This window comes from Wickerhamiella sorbophila, assembly GCF_002251995.1.
Source record: "Wickerhamiella sorbophila strain DS02 chromosome Unknown contig3, whole genome shotgun sequence".
NCBI lineage: Eukaryota > Fungi > Ascomycota > Dipodascomycetes > Dipodascales > Trichomonascaceae > Wickerhamiella > Wickerhamiella sorbophila.
Genome location: NW_020194004.1, coordinates 1,096,270 through 1,111,899, shown reverse-complemented (window position 1 = coordinate 1,111,899; position 15,630 = coordinate 1,096,270). Strand labels below are relative to the sequence as shown.

The 15,630-nt window shown below is 51.8% G+C and overlaps 14 protein-coding genes across 14 annotated transcripts; 7 read left to right on the top strand and 7 right to left on the bottom strand.

The window, feature by feature from the left end:
- Positions 1-97: 97 nt before the first annotated feature.
- Positions 98-358, bottom strand: B9G98_02499 (Putative acyl-CoA-binding protein; the record flags this gene model as incomplete). The annotated part of the gene is made up of 1 exon (XM_024809056.1): positions 98-358. The coding sequence occupies one exon, from the start codon at positions 356-358 to the stop codon at positions 98-100; it is 261 nt and encodes an 86-aa protein (XP_024664824.1).
- A 148-nt stretch (positions 359-506) lies between these two features.
- B9G98_02498 (putative membrane protein C6F6.13c) lies at positions 507-3,377 on the top strand (the record flags this gene model as incomplete). Its single annotated transcript, XM_024809055.1, has 1 exon — positions 507-3,377. The coding sequence occupies one exon, from the start codon at positions 507-509 to the stop codon at positions 3,375-3,377; it is 2,871 nt and encodes a 956-aa protein (XP_024664823.1).
- Positions 3,378-3,422: 45 nt separating this feature from the next.
- On the top strand, positions 3,423-4,487 carry B9G98_02497 (NADH kinase pos5, mitochondrial; the record flags this gene model as incomplete). The annotated part of the gene is made up of 1 exon (XM_024809054.1): positions 3,423-4,487. One exon carries the CDS (start codon positions 3,423-3,425, stop codon positions 4,485-4,487), a length of 1,065 nt encoding a protein of 354 aa, XP_024664822.1.
- Positions 4,488-4,519: 32 nt separating this feature from the next.
- Positions 4,520-5,833, bottom strand: B9G98_02496 (Histone deacetylase RPD3; the record flags this gene model as incomplete). Its single annotated transcript, XM_024809053.1, has 1 exon — positions 4,520-5,833. The coding sequence occupies one exon, from the start codon at positions 5,831-5,833 to the stop codon at positions 4,520-4,522; it is 1,314 nt and encodes a 437-aa protein (XP_024664821.1).
- An 88-nt stretch (positions 5,834-5,921) lies between these two features.
- B9G98_02495 (UDP-galactose transporter 1) lies at positions 5,922-6,956 on the top strand (the record flags this gene model as incomplete). Its single annotated transcript, XM_024809052.1, has 1 exon — positions 5,922-6,956. One exon carries the CDS (start codon positions 5,922-5,924, stop codon positions 6,954-6,956), a length of 1,035 nt encoding a protein of 344 aa, XP_024664820.1.
- A 34-nt stretch (positions 6,957-6,990) lies between these two features.
- B9G98_02494 (Phenylalanine--tRNA ligase beta subunit) lies at positions 6,991-8,724 on the bottom strand (the record flags this gene model as incomplete). The annotated part of the gene is made up of 1 exon (XM_024809051.1): positions 6,991-8,724. One exon carries the CDS (start codon positions 8,722-8,724, stop codon positions 6,991-6,993), a length of 1,734 nt encoding a protein of 577 aa, XP_024664819.1.
- A 212-nt stretch (positions 8,725-8,936) lies between these two features.
- On the top strand, positions 8,937-9,533 carry B9G98_02493 (GTP-binding protein ypt2; the record flags this gene model as incomplete). Its single annotated transcript, XM_024809050.1, has 1 exon — positions 8,937-9,533. One exon carries the CDS (start codon positions 8,937-8,939, stop codon positions 9,531-9,533), a length of 597 nt encoding a protein of 198 aa, XP_024664818.1.
- Positions 9,534-9,867: 334 nt separating this feature from the next.
- B9G98_02492 (hypothetical protein) lies at positions 9,868-10,122 on the top strand (the record flags this gene model as incomplete). Its single annotated transcript, XM_024809049.1, has 1 exon — positions 9,868-10,122. One exon carries the CDS (start codon positions 9,868-9,870, stop codon positions 10,120-10,122), a length of 255 nt encoding a protein of 84 aa, XP_024664817.1.
- A 61-nt stretch (positions 10,123-10,183) lies between these two features.
- Positions 10,184-10,786, bottom strand: B9G98_02491 (putative NADH dehydrogenase [ubiquinone] 1 alpha subcomplex subunit 5; the record flags this gene model as incomplete). The annotated part of the gene is made up of 1 exon (XM_024809048.1): positions 10,184-10,786. One exon carries the CDS (start codon positions 10,784-10,786, stop codon positions 10,184-10,186), a length of 603 nt encoding a protein of 200 aa, XP_024664816.1.
- A 91-nt stretch (positions 10,787-10,877) lies between these two features.
- Positions 10,878-11,828, top strand: B9G98_02490 (RNA polymerase-associated protein LEO1; the record flags this gene model as incomplete). Its single annotated transcript, XM_024809047.1, has 1 exon — positions 10,878-11,828. One exon carries the CDS (start codon positions 10,878-10,880, stop codon positions 11,826-11,828), a length of 951 nt encoding a protein of 316 aa, XP_024664815.1.
- A 28-nt stretch (positions 11,829-11,856) lies between these two features.
- B9G98_02489 (rRNA-processing protein EFG1) lies at positions 11,857-12,315 on the bottom strand (the record flags this gene model as incomplete). The annotated part of the gene is made up of 1 exon (XM_024809046.1): positions 11,857-12,315. One exon carries the CDS (start codon positions 12,313-12,315, stop codon positions 11,857-11,859), a length of 459 nt encoding a protein of 152 aa, XP_024664814.1.
- Positions 12,316-12,370: 55 nt separating this feature from the next.
- Positions 12,371-13,135, bottom strand: B9G98_02488 (Signal recognition particle SEC65 subunit; the record flags this gene model as incomplete). Its single annotated transcript, XM_024809045.1, has 1 exon — positions 12,371-13,135. One exon carries the CDS (start codon positions 13,133-13,135, stop codon positions 12,371-12,373), a length of 765 nt encoding a protein of 254 aa, XP_024664813.1.
- A 63-nt stretch (positions 13,136-13,198) lies between these two features.
- B9G98_02487 (putative vacuolar amino acid transporter YPQ3) lies at positions 13,199-14,441 on the top strand (the record flags this gene model as incomplete). Its single annotated transcript, XM_024809044.1, has 3 exons — positions 13,199-13,935; positions 13,963-14,317; positions 14,379-14,441. The coding sequence occupies 3 exons, from the start codon at positions 13,199-13,201 to the stop codon at positions 14,439-14,441; spliced, it is 1,155 nt and encodes a 384-aa protein (XP_024664812.1).
- Positions 14,442-14,473: 32 nt separating this feature from the next.
- Positions 14,474-15,520, bottom strand: B9G98_02486 (Ceramide very long chain fatty acid hydroxylase SCS7; the record flags this gene model as incomplete). The annotated part of the gene is made up of 1 exon (XM_024809043.1): positions 14,474-15,520. The coding sequence occupies one exon, from the start codon at positions 15,518-15,520 to the stop codon at positions 14,474-14,476; it is 1,047 nt and encodes a 348-aa protein (XP_024664811.1).
- Positions 15,521-15,630: the final 110 nt, after the last annotated feature.

Genomic DNA, 15,630 nt, shown 5'->3' with positions numbered 1-15,630 from the left:
TGCACAATGCCACCAGGTTTCGTTCCCACATGTAAGCAGATATAAGGCGGAAGCTACGATAAGCAGATTGGGGGTTAATGTGGATAAGATATGGAAACTACTTGTACTTTTCTTTGAGCTCCTCGACGAAGGCAATGTACTGCTGCTCAGCATCCTCCTGGGAGATGCCCTTGTTGGCCTCCCAGGCGTCCCACTTGAGCTTGCCCTTGAAGTCAAGCAGTCCGGGGCGCTCAGTATCGTTGTCGCCAACGGTGGCCTGCTTGTACAGACCGTAGACCTTTAAGAGATCTTTGTCATTGGGCTTGTGGGGGAGCTTTTGAACGGCGTCAGCGGCATCCAAAAACTGTTGAGAAGGCATGGCGGTGGGGTGTTTTCAGTTGGGTGGGTGAGGACACTCGCTGAGTTAATGCGTGTTTTATACGCCATCGATTACACATCGAGTGTTTTCCGTCCTAAACATCCACACCTCCCGCAAGGCGATATACAATTCCTTTGCGTATGAGGAGATGGCAGATGATGAAGACTATTTGGAATTCCGATTAGGCGGTGAGTCTAATGACGACGGCGTCGTGCGGTACTACACTCCGCAGGGTGATCAATCCCACCCGGCCGAACTCATCAATTATGTCGCCAACCAGAGCGGTTCGCTTTCCAAAGTGTCTTTGGGCGGAAGCAAAGAAGACATTAAACAAGACGATCAGGGTGTTCAGGAGAAATTGCGCCACTTCGAGCAAGCAAACACCAGCACCACAAGCTTTGTTAGCGTGCAGTCAGAACTTAGTCCTGAAGCACCGGCAGTGGAAGAGGTGCCACAGACGCCGAAGACCCCAGAGACCCCGCGTATTCGGCAGAATGCTCTTGGTGAACTAGTGCTGGAGGACGGCCAAGCGCTGAAGGATAAACAAGCAGATAATGAGGATGAGGGATGGTTGCCCATGCGCACGGTGGGCTCATCTGAAGAGTACGATGATATGGGTAACTTGGTTGTGCACCAAAACCTTTTCGATTATGCTGGCGAGGAAGACGTTGCGGTCAGTGGATATACCAGGGTTGGTGTTGACGACGATGCAAAGTCCATCACATCTTTGGACGAGAAGACCGACTACTTGTTTGACAAAGAAGATGGCGACTCACACACGCAAATACAGACTACCAAAGAAATGCTCACCGATAGACAAAAAATCGCCTATGTGGGGCTGCTTCGTCTAGAGCTCGCAGTCATGGCCGACAAACTGCGAGCCACCACCGGTGACTCCAGCCATGGAGCAGTGGCAATCGAAAGTTTACAAGTTTGGGGGTCTCAGATTATCCGCAGAATTTACGCCCATATGGAGCTCAATAATGAAGAGCAGCTAATGATCGAACAACTCGCATATCATGGTGTTCTGGCTAGCGATCTTTCTCCGTGTTTACGGACCGCGCAGAAGGTGAACAAGGGCAAAATCGTCCAGGTGGACATCGAATCTCCTGTGGAAGTCTCGGACTTGCATGCTGAAGCACCCTCAGAGCAAATAAAGCTAAAGGAGGCTATTGACGTACGATGGACGGTGCTTTGCGATCTATTTTTGAACTTGGTTGCACAGAGTGTTTATGACTCTCGCTCCCGTACTCTTCTAGAGCTGCTAGGTGCCGAGCTTGGTGTTAGCAGATTAGACATTTGTCAATTTGAGCGTAAAGTTACTGACGCAATGCAACTCGACGAATCTGCTGGACAGACCTGGGATGACCAAGATATTATTGAATCGAGACGCAAGCGGGCTTTGAAGCGAAAATATGCCTATATTGGGCTGGCCACATTAGGTGGTGGCCTTGTTATCGGCCTCAGTGCTGGTTTACTTGCCCCCGTTATCGGTGCTGGTATTGCAGCTGGTCTGACAACTATAGGCATTGGCGGTACGTCGGGATTTCTTGCTGGAGCCGGTGGTGCAGCACTAATTACCACTACCGGCGTAAGTATTGGTGCTCGCGTTGGCCAAAAGAGTATGACTCGTCGAGTTGCTCCCGTGCGCACTTTTGAATTTCGCCCTTTGCACAATAACCAGCGTGTTAATGTGATTGTTACTGTGTCAGGGTGGATGAATGGTAAAGAGGATGATGTTCGATTGCCCTATTCAACCGTGGACCCTGTCATGGGTGATCTTCTATCGGTCTACTGGGAGCCTGAGATGATGCAGAGCACGGGTGAGACCATCAATATTCTTGCAACTGAAGCTTTGACCCAGAGTGTTCAGCAAATTCTCGGCGCCACCATTCTCACTTCACTTATGGCCTCCATTCAATTGCCAATGGCTTTAGCCAAGCTCAGCTACCTTCTAGATAACCCTTGGAACGTTTCTTTGGACCGTGCGTGGGCGGCTGGTCTTATCTTGGCCGACACGCTTCAGCAGCGCCATTTGGGTGCTCGGCCAGTCACTCTGATTGGATTCAGCCTTGGTGCCCGCGCCATCTACTCGTGCTTAGTCGAGCTGGCTCGACAAAGTGCGTTTGGCCTAATCCAGGATGTTTATATTTATGGTGCTCCGGTTGTTTACTCCAAAAAGGCAGTGATGAAGGCACGCTCGGTAGTTAGTGGCCGTTTTGTCAACGGTTATTCACGGAAGGACTGGATTCTGGGTTATTTGTTCCGCGCTACCTCAGGCGGTCTGGGCACTGTTTTTGGTTTGGCCCCCATCAACTCTATGTTTGAAATTGAAAACATCGACGTTACTGAGTTTGTTGACGGTCACATGGCCTACCGTGCTAAAATGCCCAAACTACTCAAAGTAAGTGGCTTTACAGTTTTGAGCGAAGAGTTTGACGATTACGCGGACCCCGATCCTAAGAAATTGCGGGAACGACAGCAGAAACTCATTCATGACCTCAACGAAGAGAAGCCTGTCAAGAAGAAGTGGTGGCCTTGGGCTCGTTCGACAAGCCGCGACAAAGCTTGGCTGGATCAGGCTAAAGAGTCCACCGATGAGACAGAGAGTAAAGATGGCGACGGAGAATATAATGCTTTCGATGTCAGCGCCATTCGCAAAGAAGTGGGCCGCTTGGAAAAGATGGAAGTCGAAATGATATTCGATGCAGACGTTGACGACACAGATCCACCTCCAGAATACGTTCCGGAACCAATGCACCTTGCCGAGGAGGACGAAGATATTCCGCAGCCTCCTCCAGCTAATCGCTCGCAAGTAAAAGAAGGAGCAAAAGCTGTTCGCACAGGATACTCTCCCCACAAGCCCATTGCCGACTCGTTGTCACGCAACAAATTGCCTGAAGCACACTCAGAGGATCTGTCGGCCGCCGCTCCAAAGTCACCGCAAACAAACTATTCGCCTCCAGCCACACCCAAAACTAAATCCGCTGAGGACGGCATTACTTTTACATTCGACTAGCTATAGACAGATCCAGGTAGTGACTAATTGATCTATCTTGCAGACATGCACCTACCTCCGCGAGTTCTGCCGTTAATTCGCCAGGGATACGGGGCGTATGCGAAATTGAGGTGGACAATTCCTCCAAGGAACATTTTTGTGGTCAAGAAGGCCTACAATAGCCATGTAGGAGAAGCCACCAAGAGTTTTATCGCTCACATCATCGACAAGTACAAGGTTAATGTGCTAGTGGAGAATCGAAGCTACGAGGAGCTAGCGCAACCAGGCGTGCGGTCGATCGAGCAAGCTGACCTGAAGCGGTATGTTGATTTGATAGTCACGCTGGGGGGCGACGGAACCATTCTGCATGCGACCTCATTGTTCAATCGACGAGCCGAAGAGCTGCCCCCCGTGCTGAGTTTCTCTATGGGTACGCTTGGATTCTTGTTGCCTTTTGACTTTAGTGAAGCCCAGCAAGCTTTCCATGACGTCTACACCAGTAATGTGTGTGTTATGCAACGGCAGAGACTGGATGTGTCTGTTGAAACTTTCGCAAGATCTACCCCACACCCTGTCGATTCTGAGGCAACCACGCACTCAACACTGCTGCCTGATCCATGGATAGACATTCCCAGTACGCCTTCCAGCAGTATAAGACCGAGTGACCTTACATGTGCTTTGAATGACCTCACTATCCATCGTGGTGCCTCCCCACACCTGGCTCATTTGGATATTAGTGTTAATGATGAGCACATTACAACCGCAATTGCCGACGGGCTGACGATTGCTACGCCTACAGGGTCCACCGCTTACTCTTTATCTGCTGGGGGCTCCATTGTACATCCTGGGGTGCCATGCGTTATGGTCACGCCGATTTGCCCCAGGTCACTGTCGTTTCGACCGCTAATTCTGCCGCAAGCCTCCAAAATCTCTGTATCAATATCGCCGAATTCTCGAGGAGTCTGCGATCTGTCGATTGATGGCTATGCGGATGGCCAGCTCGCTACGGGTGACGTTGTCCACGTCTGTGCCTCGGAGACCCCAGTTTGGTGCGTCTCCAAGGCCAGCGACGACTGGGTACATCATCTGAATGGCCTGCTCGGCTTCAACTCGAAATTTGGCAAAAAGTAAAATATTATTTATACAGCACACACTTACATACATTAACTGAGATCCATTGAATCCTCAAACTCGTTTGCCGGGGCGACATGCTTGTCGCGTTCTTCGAGCGTACCACCCTTGGCTTCTTTTACTTCGTTCGAGTCTTCATCATCCTTGGAATCTTCTTCTGCATCACGGGGGACTGCCTGCATCTGTACTGATGGAGCAAACTTGGTTCGCTCGAGGTTCTGTAAGACCTGGGTCAGGATCTTGTTGAGATACTCGGGAGAGTTTGCATTTTGCATGTTAGATGGTCGGACTTCCAACCGGTAATCTGGTCCATAATACTCATAATAGTCGTTGTAGGGCAACTCTGCTTCCATTTCTTTGCCAACACACACACCGGTTTCGTAGGCCCAGGTGCGGGCTACGTTGCGCATGGTATATCCACCACCGCCTACGACAAGCATGGGGAGGTTGAACGAGCGAACGTACTCCACGCAGGTGGCATGGCCATACATGGACAGATTAAAACAACCAAGACGGTCACCCGAAAGTGAATCGCCACCGCATTGCAATACAACGGCACCCGGCTGATACCAGTCCATAATCGCTTTGATGACCGGCTTGAAAACTGAGTGGTAAGTCTTATCATCGATACCGTCTCTTAGTGGGAAGTTCACCGCATGGTATTTACCCTTCCCAACACCGATATCACGCAGCTCACCGGTTCCGGGGAAGAACTCGCCGTATTTGTGGAACGAGCATGTCATGACTCGGTCGGTTGTGTAAAACGCTTCCTCCACACCATCACCATGATGAACATCGATATCAATGTAGAGCACACGCTGGTGGTAACGCAGGAGCTCGATAATGCCCAGAGCGATGTCGTTGACATAGCAGAATCCGGACGCCTCAGACTTCTTTGCGTGGTGCAACCCGCCGGCCCAGTTGACGGCAATATCACATTTTTGGCGGTTCAGGCGAGCAGCGCCTTCCATGGAACTACCGCCCGAAATACCACAGTACTCAAACAGACCATCAAAGACCGGGCAGTCGTCGCCGACGTTGAACTTGACTTGCTCTTTGGCAAACTGGTCCATGTTGTCTGGGGTCACTCGTGAGAGAAAGTCAACGTACTCATCGGTATGAAATTGACACATTTCCTGCTTGGTGGCCGGCTTTGCCCGGTAAATTTCCATATCTTTGTAGAGCCCGTAGTTCATAATAAGGGAGTGGGCCATGCGGATGCGATGTGCCTTCATGGGGTGGCCTGCACCGTACGCATAGTTGCCCACATCCGAGTCATAAAAGTAGGCTACCCGCTTCTTGTCATTGGGCTTAATTTTGAGCGGTTCTAGCGTCTCAGATACCATCCTCAGTAGGTTATGAAATGAGGGTAAGGAGGAAGAATCCCAAATCAACGATTCCAGGATTTTCCTTTGTCTGCCTGCTTACCAGAAAATGTCGGTGCGTCAGAGGAAGAAGAGCGGTAGTGAAAAAGAGGCCGAGACAGAGGGGCTGCAACCCGAGGACAGCAGTCCGGGGATCCTTACGCTCATGGTGTGTGTTGGTGGAATTTATGCCTCGTTCCTCACATGGGCAGTGCTCCAAGAGCGCATTGCAACTACCTCGTACGGGCTCGATAACCGAGTATTTCGGGCAGCCCATGTTATCAATGGCACGCAAAACTTGCTAGCATGTGTGTCGGGTATTCTGTTCTTGTCCTACAAGCGATGGACCGGAGACAAGCGTGCAGCTGCACCGCTGATCCCCTCACGCGAGGTTGCCTCAAAGTACCTGTTGGTAGCTGCCTGCCAGGCCCTTTCTAGTCCGTTCGCATACGCCAGTCTCAAGTATGTCGATTACCTGACAATGTTGCTAGCCAAGTCCTGCAAGTTGCTTCCTGTCATGGCTGTCTCTTTACTGCTCTACCGAACCCACTATCCTGCCTACAAGTACGCAGTTGTACTGTTGATCACGGCCGGAGTGTGTCTGTTTAGTGTCATGCAGCCCAGCTCGAAGCAAAGCACTTCCTCCGAAATCCGGGGTATTGCTCTGCTTGGGGCCAACCTGTTCCTGGACGGCCTCTACAATACCACCCAGGATCGCATGTTTGCCAAATACAAAATGATCACTGGTGCTCACATGATGGCCGTGCTCAACTTCATCACAACTGTACTTACTTTCGGTGCGTTCCTAATATCACCAGAGCAAAAATCAGAACTGCATTGGTTTGTGAAAAACCACCCAGCTGTCTTGCGCGACATCTTCTTGTTTGGACTCTGTGGAGCCATTGGCCAAATCTTCATTTTTTTGACCCTGGAAAAGTTTGGCTCGTTGGTTCTTGTCACCACCACGGTGACCCGCAAAATGATGAGCATGCTCCTGTCAGTGGTAATGTTCAACCATCGCCTAGTCGGCCTTCAATGGGTCGGAGTTGGACTTGTGTTTACCGGAGTTATCGGCGAAGCACTTTGGAAGCGGCTGGTCCGCTAGCATTATTTTTTAAAAATTTTCTATAAGCAATTTTTTACATCACTTTGCGCACATCCAACTCGAGGCCGCTGCACACGAAGGGAATCTCGAATTTCTGCAACACTTCAGGGTGGAAAACACCCAGAGTACCAACAACCTGGGTCTTGCCATCACGCTTGATCACAATGTTGGCTGCACGGCCAGGGAAGTAAGAGGGATCATTAGTCTCTTCCAGCCAGTAGCCACGGTCAGCGCCGTTGGGCTCATAACGCAGTTGCTGCATCAGTCGGTCAAGCAAGCCATGAGCGATCTCGAAACCTGAGGTCTTGCCAGCATACACTGCAGCAAAGTGACGTTCGTTGCGCGCCTGGCGCTCGCGCGTAGTGTCTTTGAAGGCAACTTCGCCCGACTCGAAGACTTTGATTGGCAGAGGCTGCATGCGATTCTCCTTGATAGTTTTGAGCAAACCAGGGTACAAAGTAGTGCGGACAACCTGGTACTCCAAGGTCTTGGGGTTGGCAAGGTGGACCGCGGTTCCGTCGTCGGGTTTGCGCATCCAGTCAAAGTTCTCCTCAATAGAAGACAGTGTCAGAGGCATAACCTCAGCCCATCCAGCGCCGAAGGACTCGCGGCGAAGAATATCCGAGACCTTGTTGATAACCAGCGGCTTGCCGAAAGAATTAGCAGTGCCAGGGAAACTGCGAGTGAGGTTGTTGAAACCGTAGGCAATACCAACTTCCTCAACAATGTCGCATTGATGCAGAATGTCCGGGCGGCTCACCGGGATCTCCAGCTGCAGAAGGTCTGAGTTTGTTTTATCGGATTCAGCGCCCAGGCCCATTCGCTCGAGCAATTGACAAAGCTCCTTAGGAGTCTTGTCCAGAGCAAGAACAGAGTTCAAATACGACACTTCGGCAACCATCTTGCGTGGGTTCATGTCTGGCGATAGCTTCGAAGAGCCGTCGGCGTAGATAATCTTGACGGCCTCAATGGTGAAAGGCTCAGCTGCGTATTCAGAGAAGATCGACACAAGTTCGTCGACAACGATAGCAAGCTTGGTTTCGTCAGTAGCAGTGAGGTCAAAAAAGATATCCTTTGTGTCCAAGGTGATCTTTGTGGCATTAGAATTGATCAGAGGAGGCAAAGATAGCACGGTGTCATTCTCATCGACAAAAAGGGGATAGTACTCCGAATCCTCAATTAGAGGAACGTACTTGCTGAGATTGCGGTCGGCTTTGTAAAATTCAATAATCTCCGGACCAGTCATCTCCTTGGTTTGATTCAGCGGAGCGAATTTGATGTCCTGGGGTCTCCGGCCCTGGTAACGGACATTACCGCTCATCTTGGCCATGTCGTGGGTACCAATAGCAACCAGGGAACGGTTGCGGCACAGGTTGGCATGCAATTTATCCTGCAGAGCAATGAAAGACTCGTACCGGCGCTGGGTGAAGGTAACCCCCCGCAAAATGGCACCACTGGCATAGGGACGGATGGAAGCGACCTCAGGTTCGATCGTCAACGTAACAGGATTTTCGGGCACAACGACCTTGAATTTAGGCGCCTGCTGCTTCTCAAGGTAGATGGCCAGCGCGCGGGAGATACCCTCCATCGACAGCATGTCGTAGCGGTTGGCCGGCACCTCGATCTTGACGGTAGGGCGGGCAGAATCCTCGTCCCACTCGTCGAGCTCAAGGCCGTACTCAAAGCACAGCTCGTCAAGCTCCTTTTCGGTATAGGGCCGACCAAGAGCTTGGTAAAGATCCTCACGGTCGATTGAGACGGTAGGCATTTGACAAATCAGTCAGCGGCCGCGGCGAAAATTTAGGTAGAAGTGAAAAATTGCAAAAGTACAAAGTAGATAGGTTACGATTGTGCGCCCGCCTGGAGCATCACCGGTGACTGTTGAGATGTCCAAACGTGGTAGTTTCACTCATCTCGGGCCTCCGGGACGCTGAAAAATTACCTATATTTACCAAGCTGGCCCGGCTCTGCTTTGTCACCATGTCCAACAAGAAATCCTATGATATTCTGGTTAAGCTGCTGCTAATCGGCGACAGTGGCGTCGGCAAATCATGCCTGCTACTGCGGTTCTGCCAAGACGAATTTACACCCAGCTTCATTTCCACTATCGGAATCGATTTCAAGATCCGCACTGCTGAGCTGGATGGGCAAACCGCCAAGTTCCAGGTTTGGGACACTGCCGGTCAGGAGCGGTTCAAGACCATTACTATTGCATATTACCGCTCTGCAATGGGCTTCCTACTGACCTACGACGTCACTGATGAGAAGAGCTTCCAGTCCATTCGCACGTGGTACCAGGATGTGAAGAATAATGCGCGGGAGAATGTCGAGATGATCCTGGTTGGAAACAAGAAAGATATGGCGGATAAGCGCGTAGTCACTTACGAGCAGGGCAAAGCGCTAGCCGATGAGCTGGGCATCCCGTTCATCGAGGCCTCTGCCAAGACCGCTGAGGGGGTCGACGACGCCTTCCTCCAGCTGGCCCGTATGGTCAAGGATAACGTCTACAACCAGGACGAGGAGACGATCAAGGTGAACAACCAGAACGCTCCTGCGAGCAAGAGCTGCTGTTCTTAGGTTCTGCTGCCCGCTTCGCTACCTTCCGTGGACGAGTTTTTACTACTACGTGTTTGCCCCCCGCACTTAGGTTTAGTTTGCAAACGTCATACAAATCCGCTTCTGTTTTATGGGCATCTACTCGCCTATCTAGCTATCTAGTTATCCCGATATTTTATACCCCACCGTGCCCGGCCCTGTTTCATATTTGTCTGCTCATCTAAAGATGGGGGGCAGAGGGGGGTGCAGGGCCTTTCGGTCTGAGTTTCAGTTATGCAGGCCATCCTGCATGCAACGCAAGGCGTTTCGCAAACAATGTGCGTAGCATACGGTTAGGTACGTTAATTCCTACTCGATGGTCAACAAGACGGTGTCAAGGTTATGGGAGGAAGTGGAGCTGGAGTACGGGAAACTGCTAGACGAGGTGTCTCGGCGGGACCCCCAGTCTCTAACCGGCATGACGGGGCTGGACGAGTACTTTGCCAGCTGCCCTGACGCCGCTCAGCAGTTTTATATTGAACTGGCTAAAACGCGGCCAGCCGCCCGTGGAGCAAGCTCCATCAGCTCGAAGTCCTCAGACAGCTCAGACGTGCGATCTGTCGGCGTCTGACGTTGGAAAAAAAACCCAAAACTATTTATCTAGTTCACATATGATTTCGTCCTCTGTGTAATTATTGCTTCTGATCCTTATATGAGTGAGGAATCCACTGGTCCTCCAATGCTGGCTCCTCGAGGTCCTCCCACACCTGGTGCTGGGCCAGAGTCTCGGCGAGCAGGAACTCGTCTGCGGCCTGGATAAGAATCTCCTCGAGCAAGCCAGACCCGATCTGGTTTTCAATGGTCTGGACGTCGCTGTTGCTCTGTACAATCTCCTTGCGGGCCTTGATGATGCTCTCAACCGATTGGCGGTACACACTTGTGGGTGGGAACTTTTCCGAAAGGTACGCCATGGTGTGGTCGTATACCTTGACAAGAGCCTCGCGGGGCTCGGGATGCTGGTGGATGTCGGTCAACCCGGTAGGCTGTCCGCTGGTCGGACGCACCAGGATCTGCTCATGGCCAAGACTGGTGTTGACGGTCAGGAAAACGTCGGCCAGCTCAGGGGTCGCTGCCACCCGGGCAGCAGCAGACTGCTTGTCCTTGACGTCGCCAAGCTGCTCAGCCTTCTCCTGCTGGTACGCAATGTTCAACGCCCGGGGAATCGACTTGTCCACTGTGTTCGAAACCGCCTCAGCATACCGCTGCGAGTTCAGCAAAATCCGCGTTCGTCTCATTGGTAGAGTTAGGTCAGCGGGCCCTGGGAGTTTTGTTGGCGGGTTTGGCTGGTTGGCTGTGTCATCAAACGACCAGTTTCGTTTCTCAGCTATGGGTGAAGAAGACCTATTTGGGAGCGGGAGCGAGGACCAGGGGTCGCCGCGCTCTGAACAGAGCCCGTATACGTCTGACAACGACTACGAGAGGGAGCCCAAGCGCCTGAAAATCAAGGAGACCAGCCTGCCTCGATACGGCCCGAGCCACCAAAGCAAGCATGTGTTCTTTACCCGCGTTCCGGCGTTTATTGCTGTTGATCCCCAGCGGTTTGACGCCGAGACCGCGGTGGAGTCGCTTGCCGCTGATCAGGACTTTGACGAAAACACCGTGCGCTGGAAATACGCAAAGACTGCCGACGGCGAGGTTGCCAAAGTCTCCAACGCGCGGATCGTTGAGTGGAGCGACGGCTCACGAACTCTGCAAGTTGGCTCCGAGCAGTTTGACATTCGCACCCAAAAGCCCTATGAGCCCCTGTTTATTACCAAAAACCACCTCGCGGAGCGAATGCTGCAAACCGCCATGGTGGTTGACGAGACCCTCACTCTGTTACCTACATCCACAACCTCTGCTACACACAAACGATTGGCTGCATGGCTGGCCAGTAAACAGCAATCGAACCGCGTCAAAGTTGGTATCATGGCTACTGAAGAAGACCCCGAGCGTATCCAGCGGGACGTTGAAAAGGCCGAGTCCATGAAGGAGCGAGCCCGCCGAAAACTAGAGTCTCAACGCCAGACGCTTGACGGAAGACAATCAAAGTATTCCTATGCTGCTGGAGCACAATTCGACGAAGACGAGGAGGAAGAAGAAGAGCACGAAGAGGAGGAAGAGGAAGCCAGAGAAACCGACGAGGAAGCATTGGATAGCGACGAGCTTGAAGCGCTGGACGACGAGGCCGACGAAGCCAATGCAACTAGATTGCGTGCTGTTAAAGAAACCGGCGACGACGACGCACCCCTACGCAGGACCCGTGTTTTGGAAGACAGTGACGACGAGGCTGAATAAAAAATTTTTTAGAAAAATATGTTTAGTTCTAACTGGCCTTTTTGGGCTTAATTTTGTTCAAAATCTTCGCAACCGCCTCGGGGCTCTTCTCCAGCTCCCCGCTCTCGATTCTGGCCAAAATTGCCTGGTAGTAGGCATGTCCATGTCCCGCAGCTCCTTCGGCATAGAGGGCGGAATATTTTTCAGAGATGGGGAAGGTCGTGACATAGTACCAATCGGCGAGGGCTTCTTGGCCGTCGTGTTTTAGTCGCCGGATCGCCTTCTTTTTGTCGAAAAACCGCACCATGTGGTACTTTTGGGCGTTTTTCTTCTCCACGTTACGGGTCTTGACTTTTTCGAGGTCCTGCTCGAACGACGCCAACGCTCGCTCTGTCTCCACTTTTTTTGTCGCCGACAGCCCCGGTTTGCGAAGCAGCCGCTGCAAATCGCGGATCCGCTTGCGGATCTTGGACGCTCCAGCCCCCGAGGGCAGGCTCTGAATCGCCATTTTGTGATTGCTAAGCTCGAACCTCGTGGGTCGGGTCCTTAGGATTATATCTCTACTATTTGGCCATTCCTGGCATTCCCATACCGCCAAACATGCGTCCAACATCCGTAGTCATAGCTTTATCGATTTCTTTCTGCGCAGACAGAGCCGGGGAGATGCCTGGTAAAATATCGTTCATTTTGATGCCCAGCGGCCTGGCCAGCGGCCGGACAGAGTCAAAGTGGGCAACGCGACGGTAGTCATCCGCATATGCCGATGCTTCAGTTGTAGGGTGCATTTTAAGGTACTGGGCAATCTTTGGGTACAATGTGCGCTTGGGGTCCTTGGTATTGACCCGGATTCGGCCCAGATTCGCCCAGTCTTGGGGGTGTCCCTTGACAAGCTCGACACTCACTTGGTAGCCCAGCGACTCGCATGCCTCTGCCAAAGTAATAGCTAGCGGGTCATTTACTGCCATATCAGCAGGCACACGGCGGCCCTCCTTTAATGAGCGACGCTTGTCGAAATAACACGGGTAGATGACCTTCCAGTCCTTCATTTCCTCGGGCACCTCGTTCTTTGCCACGCCGGATGCAAATCTAGGCGTGTTTTCAGGAGCAGGCATCGATTGTGCCGCCGACATCATCTGTTGCAGGTCGGGGACGCCAGAACCCGCTGGCCGGGCCGCAGGCTGCGGATTGGGCCTCTCCACGGGCCGGAGCCGCACTCCGCCTTCTACTGGCATATCTGTACTGAATGGGTTCGAGGACTCGAAATCAGCAGGATCGTAATCCATATTATCGATGTCCTGCTCATCTACAATTTCCTCGATTTGCGGCATTGTGATGACAAAAAGGCAGATGCGATTTCTCCCTTTTGACTCACCAAACCGCTCGAGAAAAATATGCTTTTAGAGGGAGAGCTTAATCTGCGCTCGATTATATCTGGTGTCAGCGGCTGCGTTTCAATTGCATGCTGGATTATTGTTTTCACGCCCCAGCTGTATGAGAACTGGCGCCGCAAATCCTCAGACGGCCTTTCCATGGCGTTCGTAGTCATTTGGTTACTGGGTGACATCTTCAACGTCATTGGCGCCGTCCTGCAAAAGGTCTTGCCTACAATGATTATTCTGGCTGTGTACTATACCCTGGCCGACATCGTTTTGTTTTTTCAATGCATTGTGTACGGAAAAGGTAAAGCTGTTGGGTCTGATGAGGAAGCTGCGCGAAACGAAGGTACCCCTCTTTTGGGTGGCCAGAAGCCCAAGCAGAATACGATTAAAAACGTTATGATTGTGTCACTGGTCATTCTAGGCGGTGTTATTGGGTACTTGTTCAGCGACAAACAAAAAGGATCGGACCCCGGCGAGCCCCAGCCGATCTCGACGTGGGGTCAAATTAACGGCTGGGTCTGTGCGGTTCTCTATCTCGCGTCCCGTATTCCTCAAATCAAACTAAACTATGACCGCAAGAGTACCGACGGAATCGCTCTTCTTTTCTTTTTATTCGCTGCTATCGGTAATTTGACCTATGTGATCTCTATTCTTGCCGCCGATTCCTCTCCGCACGCTCTGCTGATTAACGCTTCTTGGTTAGTAGGCGCCGCGGGCACACTTATACTCGACGCTACGATCTTTGCCCAGTTCTGGGTTTACGGCTGAGCAATGAGCGACGACGAAACAGAGCCCTGGAACCCTTCGACAGCAGAACTCGCCGAGCTGCGCTACGACGCAAAAAGCATTCTGCTCGATCTCGATAGAGCCCACATGGCTGATGTTGCAAAACACATTTATTCGGCCGCTATTCTCGCTGCGTCCCAACCAAATCTACGCCTTAAACGTTGGACCAGCTGGCCTATGAAAGACCCCCCTATTCCTCGAGATGAAGCCAATGCTGACGTCGCTGTCCAGCATGCCTTATCTGACGCGTTCCACCGCGAAGTCGCAAACAGACTGTATATAAACGACCTGCAGCCGTCGATTGACCCGGCGCCGGCGCCGTCTGATCTGGAAATGGCCCATCTCGTCTCAACCCTTAATTCTCTGCTCAGCCACTCCACCGGGAAAACTCTCACGACATGGAGAGAAATCCCGGTTTCTGACCCGGCCAGAAAACGCCTTGAACGACTATTTGACGAAAAAACTTTAAAACAACATAGTGAGCCATAAATATGATATTAACTAACGGGTGTCAAGAATCAGCGTGCCGAAGATTCTGTCCCAGAACCGCGAGGTGACGCCGAAGCCGAGATCGTACTCTTTGTAGTGGTGGTCGAGATGATAGACCTTGGTGGCCTTCATGATGCTGGGCAACTTTTTGTGATGCAAAAAGTAGTGGGTCATGTCGTACAAGACGTAGCCCATGTGGGCGCCGCAGAACACGGCCTGCGAAACATAGTAGTCCCGGAAAACGAAATGAGCCAATTTGTACAGGGGCGGACACAAGACTGCGAAAAGAGCAGGGGGGAGAACGAGTCGGTAGCGGTCCATGGGGAGGTAGTGGTGGAAGCCGTGGAGCAAAAAGTGCAGAGTAAATGCGACCTGATGGTCCGGGAGCAGGGCGTCCATATGGAAAAGGAAGCGATGCATCACGTACTCGACAAGGGTCCACAGACACAAGCCGAGCCCGTACAGGGAGGCGACTTTTCCAACAGGGAGCTCCGACAGCGGGATGGTCAAAAGCAGCATGTTCACGGGGATCCAAACCAAAGGAACAAACCACCATGGGGTCAGGGAGATGGGTTCCAAAAAGTTGCCAAAGATAGGCGCGGATCCCTGGCCGTAGTGACGCGGCTTGTGGACCTGCTCGAGATAAAACCGCTTGGTCATGTTGCCGCGCAGCATCTGCATCAACAATGGTTTTCCGAGATGCAAGAATTTGTGCTCTTCAAAGTCGCGATCAAAGTTGGTCGTGCGGGTCAGCACTTTGGCGCTGGATTCCGCCTCGGCCTCCTTCATGACCTCGTCGTCGGTCATGTCTGTAAGCGTTCCAATAAAATAATCTTCGAGCATCTCGTACGCGCTATCGCTGTGCGCATGGCTGTCGCGGTCCTTCATAACTTCTGTGATCTCTTTGCCTTGGTACTCGGTAATGAGCTCTTCACCGCCAGGATGGTCCGCAACAAAGTTCGTCACGTCGAAGATACGGTCGGACTTGAGAATTACAATCACCCGACCCTTGGCGATAAGCCGGTCGATCTTTTGTGGCGAAATCAAATGACCGCCCATCTGTGAAATTTAAAAGATTATAGGGGCAAACGATGATCTCCTTCCGTCTTGTCAACCATATATAGTAATCACTTTCTCCCTGCTGTCTAGAATCTGCCCTTGCCCATATG